Raw genomic sequence first — 11,985 nt, forward strand, 5'->3', positions numbered from 1 at the left:
TTATATGATCCACTGGATAATGAAAGTACTAGAGGGTATTGAGCTGAAAGTACATCAAGTTCTCGAGAACAATATTGATAATCATCAAAGTATATGATCTGAATATCCTAAGAACCTCTGGATACAATTTCCCAAACAGCTGAATATCTCAAGAAAGAGTTTGAAATGAAAGATCTTGGAAAACAAAGTTTTGTTTGGGATTACAGCTTGAGTACATTAACAATGAAATCCTTGTGCATCAAATAGTATATACAAAAAATGGTACTCAAGGGATTTAATGTGGACCAGTCTCACCCATTATCTAGTACATGGGCGTGATATCACTTATTTTAGACACTGATCTGTTTGGTCCACAAGAAGGACATGGTCGTGAATATCCCTGACTTGGACACGGATCCTTTGGTCCCAAGAAGGACATGAAATATGTCTTTGGTCTGGTAAAGTCTATTACCCAAGTACCATTGGTGCCTTGATGTAATAGACAAGCCATACTAGGCCGGACATGTGTTCTTGCCGAGAATCTCCTATATGTTTAGCTCATGTTCGACCATAAGGCACTAAAGACATACACGTCCCTAACCTTAAGTACTATTGGCGCCTTGCCTTGATATTGAGACCATTAGTCATTGGTATCCATGAAGCTCAACCATCAGGTTGGGATGCGCCAACTTGAAGGACATATACGGAGATTGGGATATGTAGACCGAAAGATTTTCAGTGATGTTCAGAACAGGGGGAGTAATGCGTGTTGTACTCTTTTTCCTTAACCATGGTTTTGTCCCACTGGGTTTTCCTGGTAAGGTTTTAATGAAGCAACATCCAAAGCGTATTACGAACTCTGTATGGTTATGACATCCAAGGGGGAGTGTTATAAACCATATGATGGATGTCCAGGCCCGGTCTATAATCGGCCCAATACCAAGAGAGAGAGAGACGGTCCAACCCTAGAGAGAGAGGGAGAGGCGGCCGCATGAAGAGGAGAGAGAGGCGACTTAGGCTTTAAAGAAAATGAAACCCTATTTCATTTTCCTTGTATTTGTACACTTTCCATATTTATGTCTTTCCTTTTATCTCTTTGTAAGTCTCATATATAAGGATACCTTATGATTGAGTCATAATACACAAAAACTTACAGTTCCAAATCCTTAAGTTTACAACAGTTATTAACTTATTATTAATTTAGTGGCATGACATCGTAATTATTGAGAAAAACTTTGGATTAAATATAAATTGTACTTAAGTTTTAAATAATTTAGACTAGATCTTGACTTGTGCGGGTGATTATTTTATTTTGGAAAAATGATTGCTGACTACATGAAGTATTGATCATCACATGACTAACCATGCAAACTAAACAAATGTATACTTAGCTACACGAAGTATATATTATGCATGACAACATTCTTCAACTTTACGAGTTTAACTTCATATAAAAAAAATGATGTGTATGTCAGAGACCGTTTACATCTTTCGTTACATCAATTAAAATGTGTCGTACCTGACGATAATTTACCTAAATTTGATTTTGATCCGTATTTTAAAAGCGAAAATATTTTTAACAAAATCTAATTTACAAAATCAATATGTTTTATAAATTTTGATAAGTAGTGTTTTAACATTTTTATTTTAGTGTATTTGAAAACAATATAATTATATTATTTTTATTTTTATTAAATATAAAAGTTATATAAGATATTATTTAATTTATTTTTTAATTCTTTTAATCTGTTTTATTATGAATTTTTAATAAACTTTTTGTAATTCATTTGATTAATTGTGTGATATATACTTATTTGATAAAACAATTTACTATAAAACTTCATTGATGTCAATTTATTGACTCTAACATTTTATTTGTTTAAAATGAAATTATTAAGTTAATGAATTATTTTATATATTTTTCATAAACAAAAATTTCACTCATTTAAATTTAGTAAACCTTTCATATTAGATTCTTATTCTTTGATTATTTTTATTCTTAAAAGTATATAATTTATAATTATATATGCATGGTTATGTTTGGTTTAAGTAGACATTAAATAAGTTCTAAAAAAATAAAATGTTAGAGTTAGTAAATTGACAGCAAATAAGTTTTATAATTATAAAATTATCAAATAATTATATATCACACGATTAATCAAACGAATTACAATTTTTTTAGTATAAGTTCATAAAAAAACAGATTAAAATAATAAAAAAAAAACAAAATAGATTAAATCAAAATAATAGAATTATATAGTTTTAAAAGACACTAAAAAAATGTCAAAACACTAAAATAATTTTTTTAAACAATTTTTTTTAAACATTACTTATTAAAAGTTCATAACAAAACAGATTATATAAATAAAAATAATACAATTATATAGTTTTAAAGTCCACTAAAATAAAAATGTTAAAACACTACTTATCAAAAAATGTTAAAACATATTGATTTTGTAAATTAGATTTTGTTTACAATATTCTTACGCTTTTAAAATATGGGTCAAAATATAATTTTAGTTTAATTATAGTCGGATCAATCATATTTTAATTGTTGAAACAAGATATTTAAACGATCTCTAACATTCACATCAGTTTTTGGATAAATGAAATTAAAATCGTGATGTTAACTACATAACATCATAAAGTTGAGGGATGTTGCCATGCATAACATATAGTTCGTGTGGCTAGGTACACATTAGTTTAGTTTGCATAGTTAGCCGTGTGGTGACCAATACTCCATGTAGCTAGCAATCATTTTTCTTTTTATTTTTACACACATAATTATTTGTTTTACATGATTAATTGTAATATTTACCGTATTACTAAATGTTTAATATAACATTTTAAAACACAACAATTTTATAGTTCACATGCAATAATTTAATTTATTTGTTTTAAATTTTTCATATTTTAAATCATGTAATACAAAATTTTAAATTGAAAAATTTTACTGGTAAAAGATCAAAAATTTATTGAAAAATATTATATTAAATTAATATCGCAGATTAATACAACATTAGTTTAGTTATAATTACAAAATTAGTTAGATATTTTAAAAGTTTGTTTTAGTTAAAATGAAATATAAATTTAATTTTAAAATAAACACGATAACTAAATATTTAAAAGTTTTGTTTAAGTAAAAAATGAATACACATTTATGTTAAACAAACACAAAATTACTTAAATATTTAAAAGGTTTATTTTAATAAAAATGAAATATATTTTTTGATTTGTTTGTCTTAGAATAATTTAAATAATTTAAATATTTATACAAAAATTAATTTTAACAACTTTGGATGGTCCAAATTAAAAAATCACCTATGAATTATTAAGTCATGATTTCTCTTTTAATAGAATAGATTTGTTATATTTTATGCGATTTCTTTTATAAAAAAAAATCACCAAAAATTATTTGTTTGATTTTGTTCTCTCTATTTTTTCTTTGAAACTTCAATACTACCTTTAAATCGCTAGAAATCAAACATTTACTAACACATTTACATGATAAGACAAACATCCATTTGGCAAACAGAATGGGTTATTATATAATCTGGCCGTGAAACAAACAGATGGTTTGTAACTAGCAAACCTCAAGTACTGTTTGTATTCATATCCTCATTTCCCTGTAACCAAACAAAAAAAGGAGAAAACAACTCACTAAGATAAACAAAAGCCAAGACCAAGACGGTGTACGAATGCCTTCTGCCTCCTCCGAATACCACATATCAAGAGAGAGCTTAGGCGTCCAAAGCCATGAACAAGTTCTGCTTACGGGCATGCTCTGGGACAAGCCGGTTCACGATTTCTGAAGGGATGCCAGATAGCTCTGCACAACACAAAATAAAACACACTCCATAAAACCGAATGAAGCACCAAGCGATCTCTCATATGGAGAACAAAATATTTTATAAATGAGATGGCTCTTTCCTTTCCTAGAGGAAGCCATACTGTTCACCATACTTGTAAAAACCCTTTACTAATATCCTCATTTTTCAAAGACAATCTAGTAATGTGGTTTTGAGGTTTACATTTAATTCAGGTGCAAACACACAACATTTTGCTATAAATGTTGCATTTCATGAGAGGTCCAACAAGTATCATGATTTAATAATAGCCTACAACAACTTGTTCTTCATGGAAACGGTCCAACAAGAAAAGAAGGGGAGCTGTACGCCTGTACCTTGAGGTTTGAAGTTGAAAAGCGGAGGAAGTGGCCGGCCATTGGGAAGACGAGTGTTTGGGTCCCTTAGCTCATCAAACAACGGATGAATACAAGCTTCCAACTACAAAAACACACCATTTAATAAATGTGCTTAAAACCTTAGATCCTGAATCAATAGGAAAGTATATAACACAACGAAGGGCACAAAACCATGGATCACTTACAGCTGTGCATCTCAAATTAGGGGAATACTGGAAGAACCTACATAGAAGATCAACCGCTTCTGGTGGTAGACGTTTTTGAAAGACCTGATGAATAAAGCACAACAAAAGATCATTCATGCAGTAATAATGATACCAGATAGAAAAAGATCATACTCTTGAATGATTCATACTCCAGAACCATCACAAACACGAGATCAATAGACATTTACCAACAAAACAACTGATTAAAGAATATTTAGGTGATAATCATGAAGACTAGAAGGCATACCTTGTGCCATGGGTGAGGTTTTATCTGGGGAAATTTAAATTCTGTATAGTTTGGATTCATACACTTGATTTCCTCCCTTGTTGGTGTGCCTAAAACCTGCATGAGAAATAAAGTCACACGAAGTAAGCAAGCAAACAACGTTTCCTAGAAAAGGTTGAGGTGCATTCTCTACTTAAACCGAGCAGTCAAATTCATTGCTTCCTTTTTTATACTCAAAATGAACTCAACAATAGACGTAATAAACTGTGACCCACAAGTCTAGCATTCATTGATTTCATTCAAATATAAATTTGGCAATATGCAAAGACGCTGATGCGTAAAGATAGACGAACGATTTATAAACATAATCTCTCGCTAAGCACTTATTAGTCATTGTAAGCCCAAGACAACTGATATGCTCTAAGTTTGAAATACACTTTTGAAGAACTAATAGAAGGTTACCTTGATGATTTCAACAAGCTGATCGACTCCGCTTTCACCAGGAAACAGAGGCTGTACGACAAGTCAGCAAGGACAAAAAGTAATTAAGAGAGGGAAGAAACAGAATGATTATCACAAAAATCATATAGCTAGATATTTTTTTTAGCTTTAACCTGTCCAAGAAGCAGTTCAGCCATCACGCAACCAGTGGACCATATATCAATTGCAGTTGTGTATTCGCTGGCGCCAAAAATGAGTTCTGGAGCACGATAGTATCTGGAGCAGATGTAAGATATATTGGGTTCTCCTTTCACCTATAAGGAGAATAAGTTCTTTTTTGGTCATATCCACAAATAGATTCTTTAAAAACTGGGCCAATAAATCTTACCAACAATTTTGCACTCCCGAAATCACAGATTTTTAGCTGATGCGTATGTGGGTTCACCTGCACAATAACATATCTAAAGTTAAATTCAAATGCAGTTGATTTAAAACAAAGCCACTTTATGACATTATCAAATGTAAAGAGTATACATCACTGTGAGTATATTCCCTATTTGTAGAGGTAAAGAACTCAAAAACTAGAAACTAATTCAAGAGAATTAAGCCACAGCAAAGAAACTGTCATCTGTTATAAATTTCTATTGAAACAGGGAGGTACAGATGAGCTTACTAGCAGGTTTTGAGGCTTAATATCACGGTGACAAAGACCACAGCAATTATGGATGTAAGCAAGCGCCCTGCAAATCTGTAAGCAATTAACAGAAACTTGTAAGAAATCTTTAGAGAATGCCCAAACAATTATCAGTCTGACAAGTTCATTACACTTTCAAAGCATTACAAGAATCTATTGAGATTAATATCCTCAAAGAAACAGAATGAGCCTTAAATTTAATTGAGTGCTTACGACGCTTTCATGAAACAAAAAAAAAAAAGAAACGAACATGTTCAAATCTAGGAAAATAGTTACCTGATAGGTGTAGAGCTTAACGTATATCAATGGCATCAGCTGATTCATCCTACTGTAACTTCTCGCAGCACGGTTGACGGTCTCAGGCACAAACTCAAGGACAAGATTCAAATAAACCTCTTCGTTATCTGTTCTCGAGAAGAAGCTATGCTTTAAAGCAACGACATTGGGGTGGTCTAGCATCTGCATAATTTGTAGCTCCCTGTTCTTGTACCGCTTGTCTTGTAGAACCTTCTTGATGGCAACAATCTCCCCAGTTTCCCTACACTTGGCCTACCACAAGGAAACATAATTGCGTTGGGAGAATGGAACCAAATCAATAGTAAGGTATCATCAGGTTTGTTAATTTAACTTACTTGGAAAACAGTGCCAAATGAACCAGTACCAACTACATGTTCTGGTATGTAACTGACTGTCTGTCATTCCAAATTAACAACTATATCAGAAAGAGAACGTTACCATTTTATTGCATACAATTTTCCATAACAATCTAATAACCTGTCTTGAATGACCATCTCGTCCACGGACTGTGGTTCTGATCACATGTCCAGGTTCAGTACCAGCCCCATCAATAATATCTGGTTCACTATCCTGCAACATAACAAAAATATCTCACACACTGTAACCTAGTCTATAATACAGTTAAGGTATCAAGCTAGCAATTGCAAGACTTACCCTCTCATCATCAGTCACTACTTTGTCCCTTATCCTCATCTCAACCAAATCTCTCGTCAACCAATCGACTGAACTAGAAGAGGTCTTTACACCTTTGGCAGATCTCGAACTGCCTACTCCGTTTCCCAATCCAGAAGAAGCCATGATATCTCTTCTGAAGATAGATAGAAACCTAAGTGATTTGGTGTCCCATCTCACCAAAGAACCAATCTACCTAGTACAAGTTCAAGGTAAAGAAAAGGGTCATGGATCTCGATCATTAGTAATACTAAAGTAATGAACTGATATCTCTCTGACAGGCACAGCACACTCTAAGGTCAAAAAGGCTACATCACTATGAGTCCATGATCACACAGAAATACACAAAAAGATAATCAATTTAACTAAGAAAGTTGGGAACTTTCTGGAAGCAATGATGAAACTTTTGAACTAGTGTCGATTACACTGTTTACAACCCTAGGAATTGGGATTAAACCCACCCGTCCGAAATTGAGACCCGATCAGATTTGATTAGTAATAAAAAAAAAAAGCGAACTTTCAACAACTAAACAACGAGTTAGCTCATAGTAATCAGTAAAACAATTGCTACCCAGAAGAACCCTAATCCAAAAGTAACAAAAAAGCACACATTGAGAGAATAAGGAGCGAAAGTATTCAGTAAAGTGAGAGAGCGAAGACGATGATCACCTCGAGGAACGGGAACTAAAATCAAGCATTTGAAGATCGCCTTCTCCGATTGATGATTGATGATCAGAGAGATGTAAATAATAAAAAGCTAAAACCTTTTGAGATTTTTCTGTGTTAAATAAATATACGATTACCGTTTTGAACCAAAGCGAGATTATGGAAGGCCAGCTCATCATTAATCAAGTATTGTTTGATATTAATCTTTCTATTTATAGTCTGTTATAATAAAATTATTTTCATGCTTAGTATTTAGAGAATCTGTACGATAACGCTTAATTTTTATGGCGATTATTTTTGTCATTACAAAGCAATTTTCAAACCTCAGTCTACCTAATGAAAAGTTATTCAAAGACCTTCAGACTTTTGATCTTCACATATTGTTGATTTCAGTTGCATTTACATTCTAATTTATACCTTTTGAGTTTTGATTTGGTTTGACATTTGTAAAAGCACAGTTCCCTAGCTCATATATATTTAAATGTTTTATCAAAATAATTTTGTTGAATATCTTTCAGAAAAAAAGTTTGGATATTCATTTAGATGAAGCATTCAAATAAACATTTGTTTGTTTTGCTTAATTGTTGTACATATTTATCCTCCATCCAGATGAATTTTATAAAATAACTAAAATTTTATATACCAATTAAGATTAACAACAACAATAAAGAAAATAATGCGTATATTTCTATCTTTAGAATAATCAGCTTATATAAGGTAAAGACTGAAAACAAAATCTATGGTCTAAGTAATATGATTAACAGAATCAGGATACTCTAGACGAATGTAATCGTACATGAATCCTTGAAATGGGCTTATGGCTAGCGGTTGGGTTAGATATATTGAGTTATTTCCCGGGCAAAGAGAAGAAGCTGGTACATCCACACTGTATAACCAATAGAGTCCATGAATACCATGTCTTGCAATTGTATTATCTTTTCCTATTTGTCCCGTTGTAAACAATGGAGGATCCACAGAAACATTGTTCACCCGAACCTACAAAAATGATGGACCAAAGATATTAGCACGTGCTTTCTAACTTAAAATCAATTGCCGATAAATGACTTGGAGCCAAATTCACACCTGCAACTCTGCTACATTTGATGTGGCTAGAGCGATTCGCAGTTTGAAATCTCCCGTAAGATTTTCCATTTGATCGTCAAATTGAAATTTGATCTCCCATGTAGTACCGTTGTATCCTCCATCATCTAGCTTCCTACAAAGCCATTCTTGCACACATTAACAAACTCTTATATTTTTTTTTTTTTTTTTTTGTAAACTGCAAACTCTTATATTGGTAACGCCACTTTGAATATGAGTTTAAGGAAACAAACCTTGTGACTTGCATGTAGAACCAATCTTTAGAGTAATCATCAACATCGACATCGTAGACCATATCTTCATCGGGGTACAATTCTGAATACCGTTCCCATAATCCATACTGTCTGTATTTATTTTCAGAACTGTTTACGTATAGTTTGTTCACAAACATTGGGTTAGGGTCAGGAATGTAGAACTCTGCAGCGGTTCGGTCTGGTACACCAATTTCCCATAGAGTTGGACCGTCTCTTGGAGGTTCATACACCAACTCTCCTAGGCATATATTCGAACCTGATTACATTAAATTTACTCTTTGTTAGTACACAACAATACATATGGAACAGTGTGTTGTGGTGTTACAAGTATTCAAACCTGGAGAAATGTCGATAACGGTCTCGTTGTGGTAATCACCGATGAATCCAGGAGCAAATGCATAGAGATTGTAACGACCACTTCTCACATTGTTTATACAAAAGTATCCTTCTTCGTCCGCCTTTGACCAGAACTGGTAACCCTATCAATGTAACCATATCTTATAAGTAACAAGAGGAAGAAAAAGGAATCACATATTCATAGGTTAAGGAAATTACTTTGTATTCTCTTTGCCATGCGCCAACATCTCCTGGTGCAGCTAACCCCAAGCAGGAACCGTTTGCAGGTATATCCTCACTGCTTATGTACCGGTCTCTAACGAGTAATCTACCGCTAACATGTCCTCTTTGGTCAGAAGCAGGAAAATCACTTGAATTTGTGAAGTTATAAGGCCACTTCTCTTCTTCAATCTTTGTCTGAAACAAAATAGCCAAATAAACTACTCAGATCTCTGTTATTCTTACATAAGTGCATGTGCATTTATAACAAACCTGGTTCTTGGCTTCAAGCCAGAGCAAGAGAGGATCAACTTCTTTAGGGAAAGAGTTGAGATAAATAAAGACAGGTCCAAATACTTTCTTCCATGCTTCACCTTCTTCAAATTTCATGATTAGATCTTCTCCAACATAGTGAGTACTATGAAATATCTATTTTCCATTCCACACACACATTAGTTATTAACCATCTTATATCCAATTTTTTTTATGAATCCAAATGTTGAAATCTATTCTCACAGCGAGGTTGGTTGGACCAACATGTGAGCCTAGGAACTGCTTGAGTGGACCAGCAGATCGGAACTCGTTGCTTGGAGTGATCTGCCAGAACCCAACTGAGTCATTTGTGCTTATCCATCCATGAACTTTTATGTCTTTACTCTCCATTGAGTATTCATACTTGTCATCCACCTATAAGGTCATAATCAAGATTAATAATCCTCTGTTTCCTCTGTTTTTACTGCACTGTTTTCTAGAAAGAAATGAAGTTTTACCTCTCCTTTAAACTCAGGCTCAACAGGGTCTAGAAGTTGAACGGCCTCGGGGTAAGCAAGAGGCTTACCTCGAGGCGGAATCCTATCATCTGGCAGAGGCATGTACCTTTGCCTCTCATCTGAAATCGCCATGTAATCAAACCTATACAAATATAAATATCAATCACTAATCTGAATAGTAAACAGTTACATAATTGATGAAGTATAAGTACATAAACATTACTTGTCCTTGTCTAGCTTAATTGCTAATCGAATATTATCGATTTCAACAGCAGGCCACCCTTGTAACCTCTCGAAGATGGCATAAGTGTAGAACCCTGACGAGTTTCGCAGCACTACAAACCTGAGAAAACAACAACTCATCTTCCATGAATATAGATTCAAGAAGATGTATAGTTGTTTTTTACTACCTCTTGTCTATATTCACTGGAACAGTCACATTTGAAGAAGCATTCCATGTCCTAGAAAACGATATCTCTATCTGTTCATCGTTCTGCGTTATCACTTCCATCTTTGTTGCTTCAATCCTACAGATTAATCCAAGTAAATTTTTAGCAAAAAAGAAAAGAAAAATCCAAGTAAATTTCACATTGGAAGATCATTAGAATATACATAACTACAGTCTACAAAGAGAGAGTTATTTACCGGTCTAGTGTGCCTTTGGTCTTTTTAGTTTTCTTTCCTGGAAAGTTCCACACTAAGTCCCAGTAACTGCAGTAAACACATTAATTAGATTCAGTTTATTGGGGAATTCACCGAGTCACATACATATGCATATCTATAGACTTAATTACCCTCTATCATTTTCATGGCCGGTATAGGCAAGCACATTTTCGATACCGTTGTACCGGACTCCGGTCACAAATCCCTCAGGATTAGACAAAGTTAATTGGAAAATTCCATTGTCAATCACCACCTGTAATTAATCATATAAAAAAAAATATTAGGGTTTCCTAAACGCTCCACATGACTTGCATATCAAGGAAGCTAGAAATAAGAGCGTGTAATAGTCAAATAAAAGCTAATTAAGTATGTTGATTAGTTAAACAAAACATATAGATAAATGACTTACATGCCCATCTTGGTAAAGTAATTGCAAGACTTGTATTGTTTCTGGATCATAACTTTGGTTCTGGGAGATGACAATCTCAAACAAAGACAAGAGCATGATCAAAGCAATCATCCATCCTTTTTGTCTCAATAAGTGTCTCCGGTAACCTTATTTTCAACCAAACACGTACACACACATACAGTAACGTCTTGTTAGGAGATAGGTTCTTATCATGCTAAAAAGAAAGGTCGAATATATACATATATACAAAATGCATTATATTTCTCAAAAGAATTGTAATGGTGTTTTCTTCTCTGATGCGTACCTGTGGTCGTCACGAGATGAAAAACACGTGAAGAGAACAGAAACATGATAAAGTTCAGCGGATTTGTGTTGGAGCTTTCTTGAAATGTTGTCCACAGAAATAATCAGACATGTGAAGTTGTAGAGATGAGGCAAGTAAGAATTAGAAGAAATGAAGAAGCGTCGATTATATTGTGACAACTTAATCATTTATATAGGTTGTTTTCTAATAAGAATCTATTATCAATACAAAAACTTTGAAGTAGGACAAAGACAAGACAAAAAGTAAAACAAAGGTATTTGTGAACTTTTCTTCTGCTATAAACAAAGAATTTTTTTTTTCTTCTTCTTATTATAACAAGACTTTTCATGGTTGATACAGTTAGACTTCTTTTTTAGTCACCTATATATTGAAATATTAGAATCCCGATTAGAAATTTTCATAAAAGATTCAATTTAATTTAAAGATTATCAATAATTGTGTATGTATATATGCAGATTAGTGCTTACGTGCTAAGATTTGTAAAAATAGTAATGACGCACATTAATACTTCTTGTCTATTAAC

The 11,985-nt window shown here is 33.2% G+C and overlaps 2 protein-coding genes across 3 annotated transcripts; both read right to left on the bottom strand.

Moving 5' to 3' along the window:
• Positions 1–3,502: 3,502 nt before the first annotated feature.
• Positions 3,503–7,492, bottom strand: LOC106307426 (shaggy-related protein kinase kappa). Of its 2 annotated transcripts, none has more exons than XM_013744381.1 (13): positions 7,389–7,492; positions 6,702–6,915; positions 6,525–6,617; positions 6,383–6,442; positions 6,027–6,299; positions 5,730–5,804; positions 5,445–5,501; positions 5,230–5,370; positions 5,078–5,128; positions 4,637–4,732; positions 4,369–4,452; positions 4,163–4,265; positions 3,503–3,808 (listed from the first exon to the last, which is right to left on the bottom strand). In XM_013744381.1, exons 2-13 carry the CDS (start codon positions 6,843–6,845, stop codon positions 3,720–3,722), a joined length of 1,266 nt encoding a protein of 421 aa, XP_013599835.1. In that variant the 5' UTR covers positions 6,846–6,915; positions 7,389–7,492; the 3' UTR covers positions 3,503–3,719. The 2 variants fall into 2 exon arrangements, with proteins under 2 accessions (XP_013599835.1, XP_013599837.1); XM_013744383.1 differs by having other exon boundaries at positions 6,702–6,911; positions 7,389–7,487.
• Positions 7,493–8,043: 551 nt separating this feature from the next.
• Positions 8,044–11,580, bottom strand: LOC106307171 (probable rhamnogalacturonate lyase B). The gene is made up of 14 exons (XM_013744045.1): positions 11,442–11,580; positions 11,138–11,283; positions 10,860–10,981; positions 10,711–10,776; positions 10,476–10,592; positions 10,289–10,408; positions 10,066–10,207; positions 9,812–9,982; positions 9,569–9,724; positions 9,296–9,493; positions 9,078–9,219; positions 8,720–8,996; positions 8,469–8,601; positions 8,044–8,381 (listed from the first exon to the last, which is right to left on the bottom strand). The coding sequence occupies exons 1-14, from the start codon at positions 11,485–11,487 to the stop codon at positions 8,130–8,132; spliced, it is 2,088 nt and encodes a 695-aa protein (XP_013599499.1). The 5' UTR covers positions 11,488–11,580; the 3' UTR covers positions 8,044–8,129.
• Positions 11,581–11,985: the final 405 nt, after the last annotated feature.

Source organism: Brassica oleracea, chromosome C8, assembly GCF_000695525.1.
Source record: "Brassica oleracea var. oleracea cultivar TO1000 chromosome C8, BOL, whole genome shotgun sequence".
Lineage (NCBI taxonomy): Eukaryota > Viridiplantae > Streptophyta > Magnoliopsida > Brassicales > Brassicaceae > Brassica > Brassica oleracea.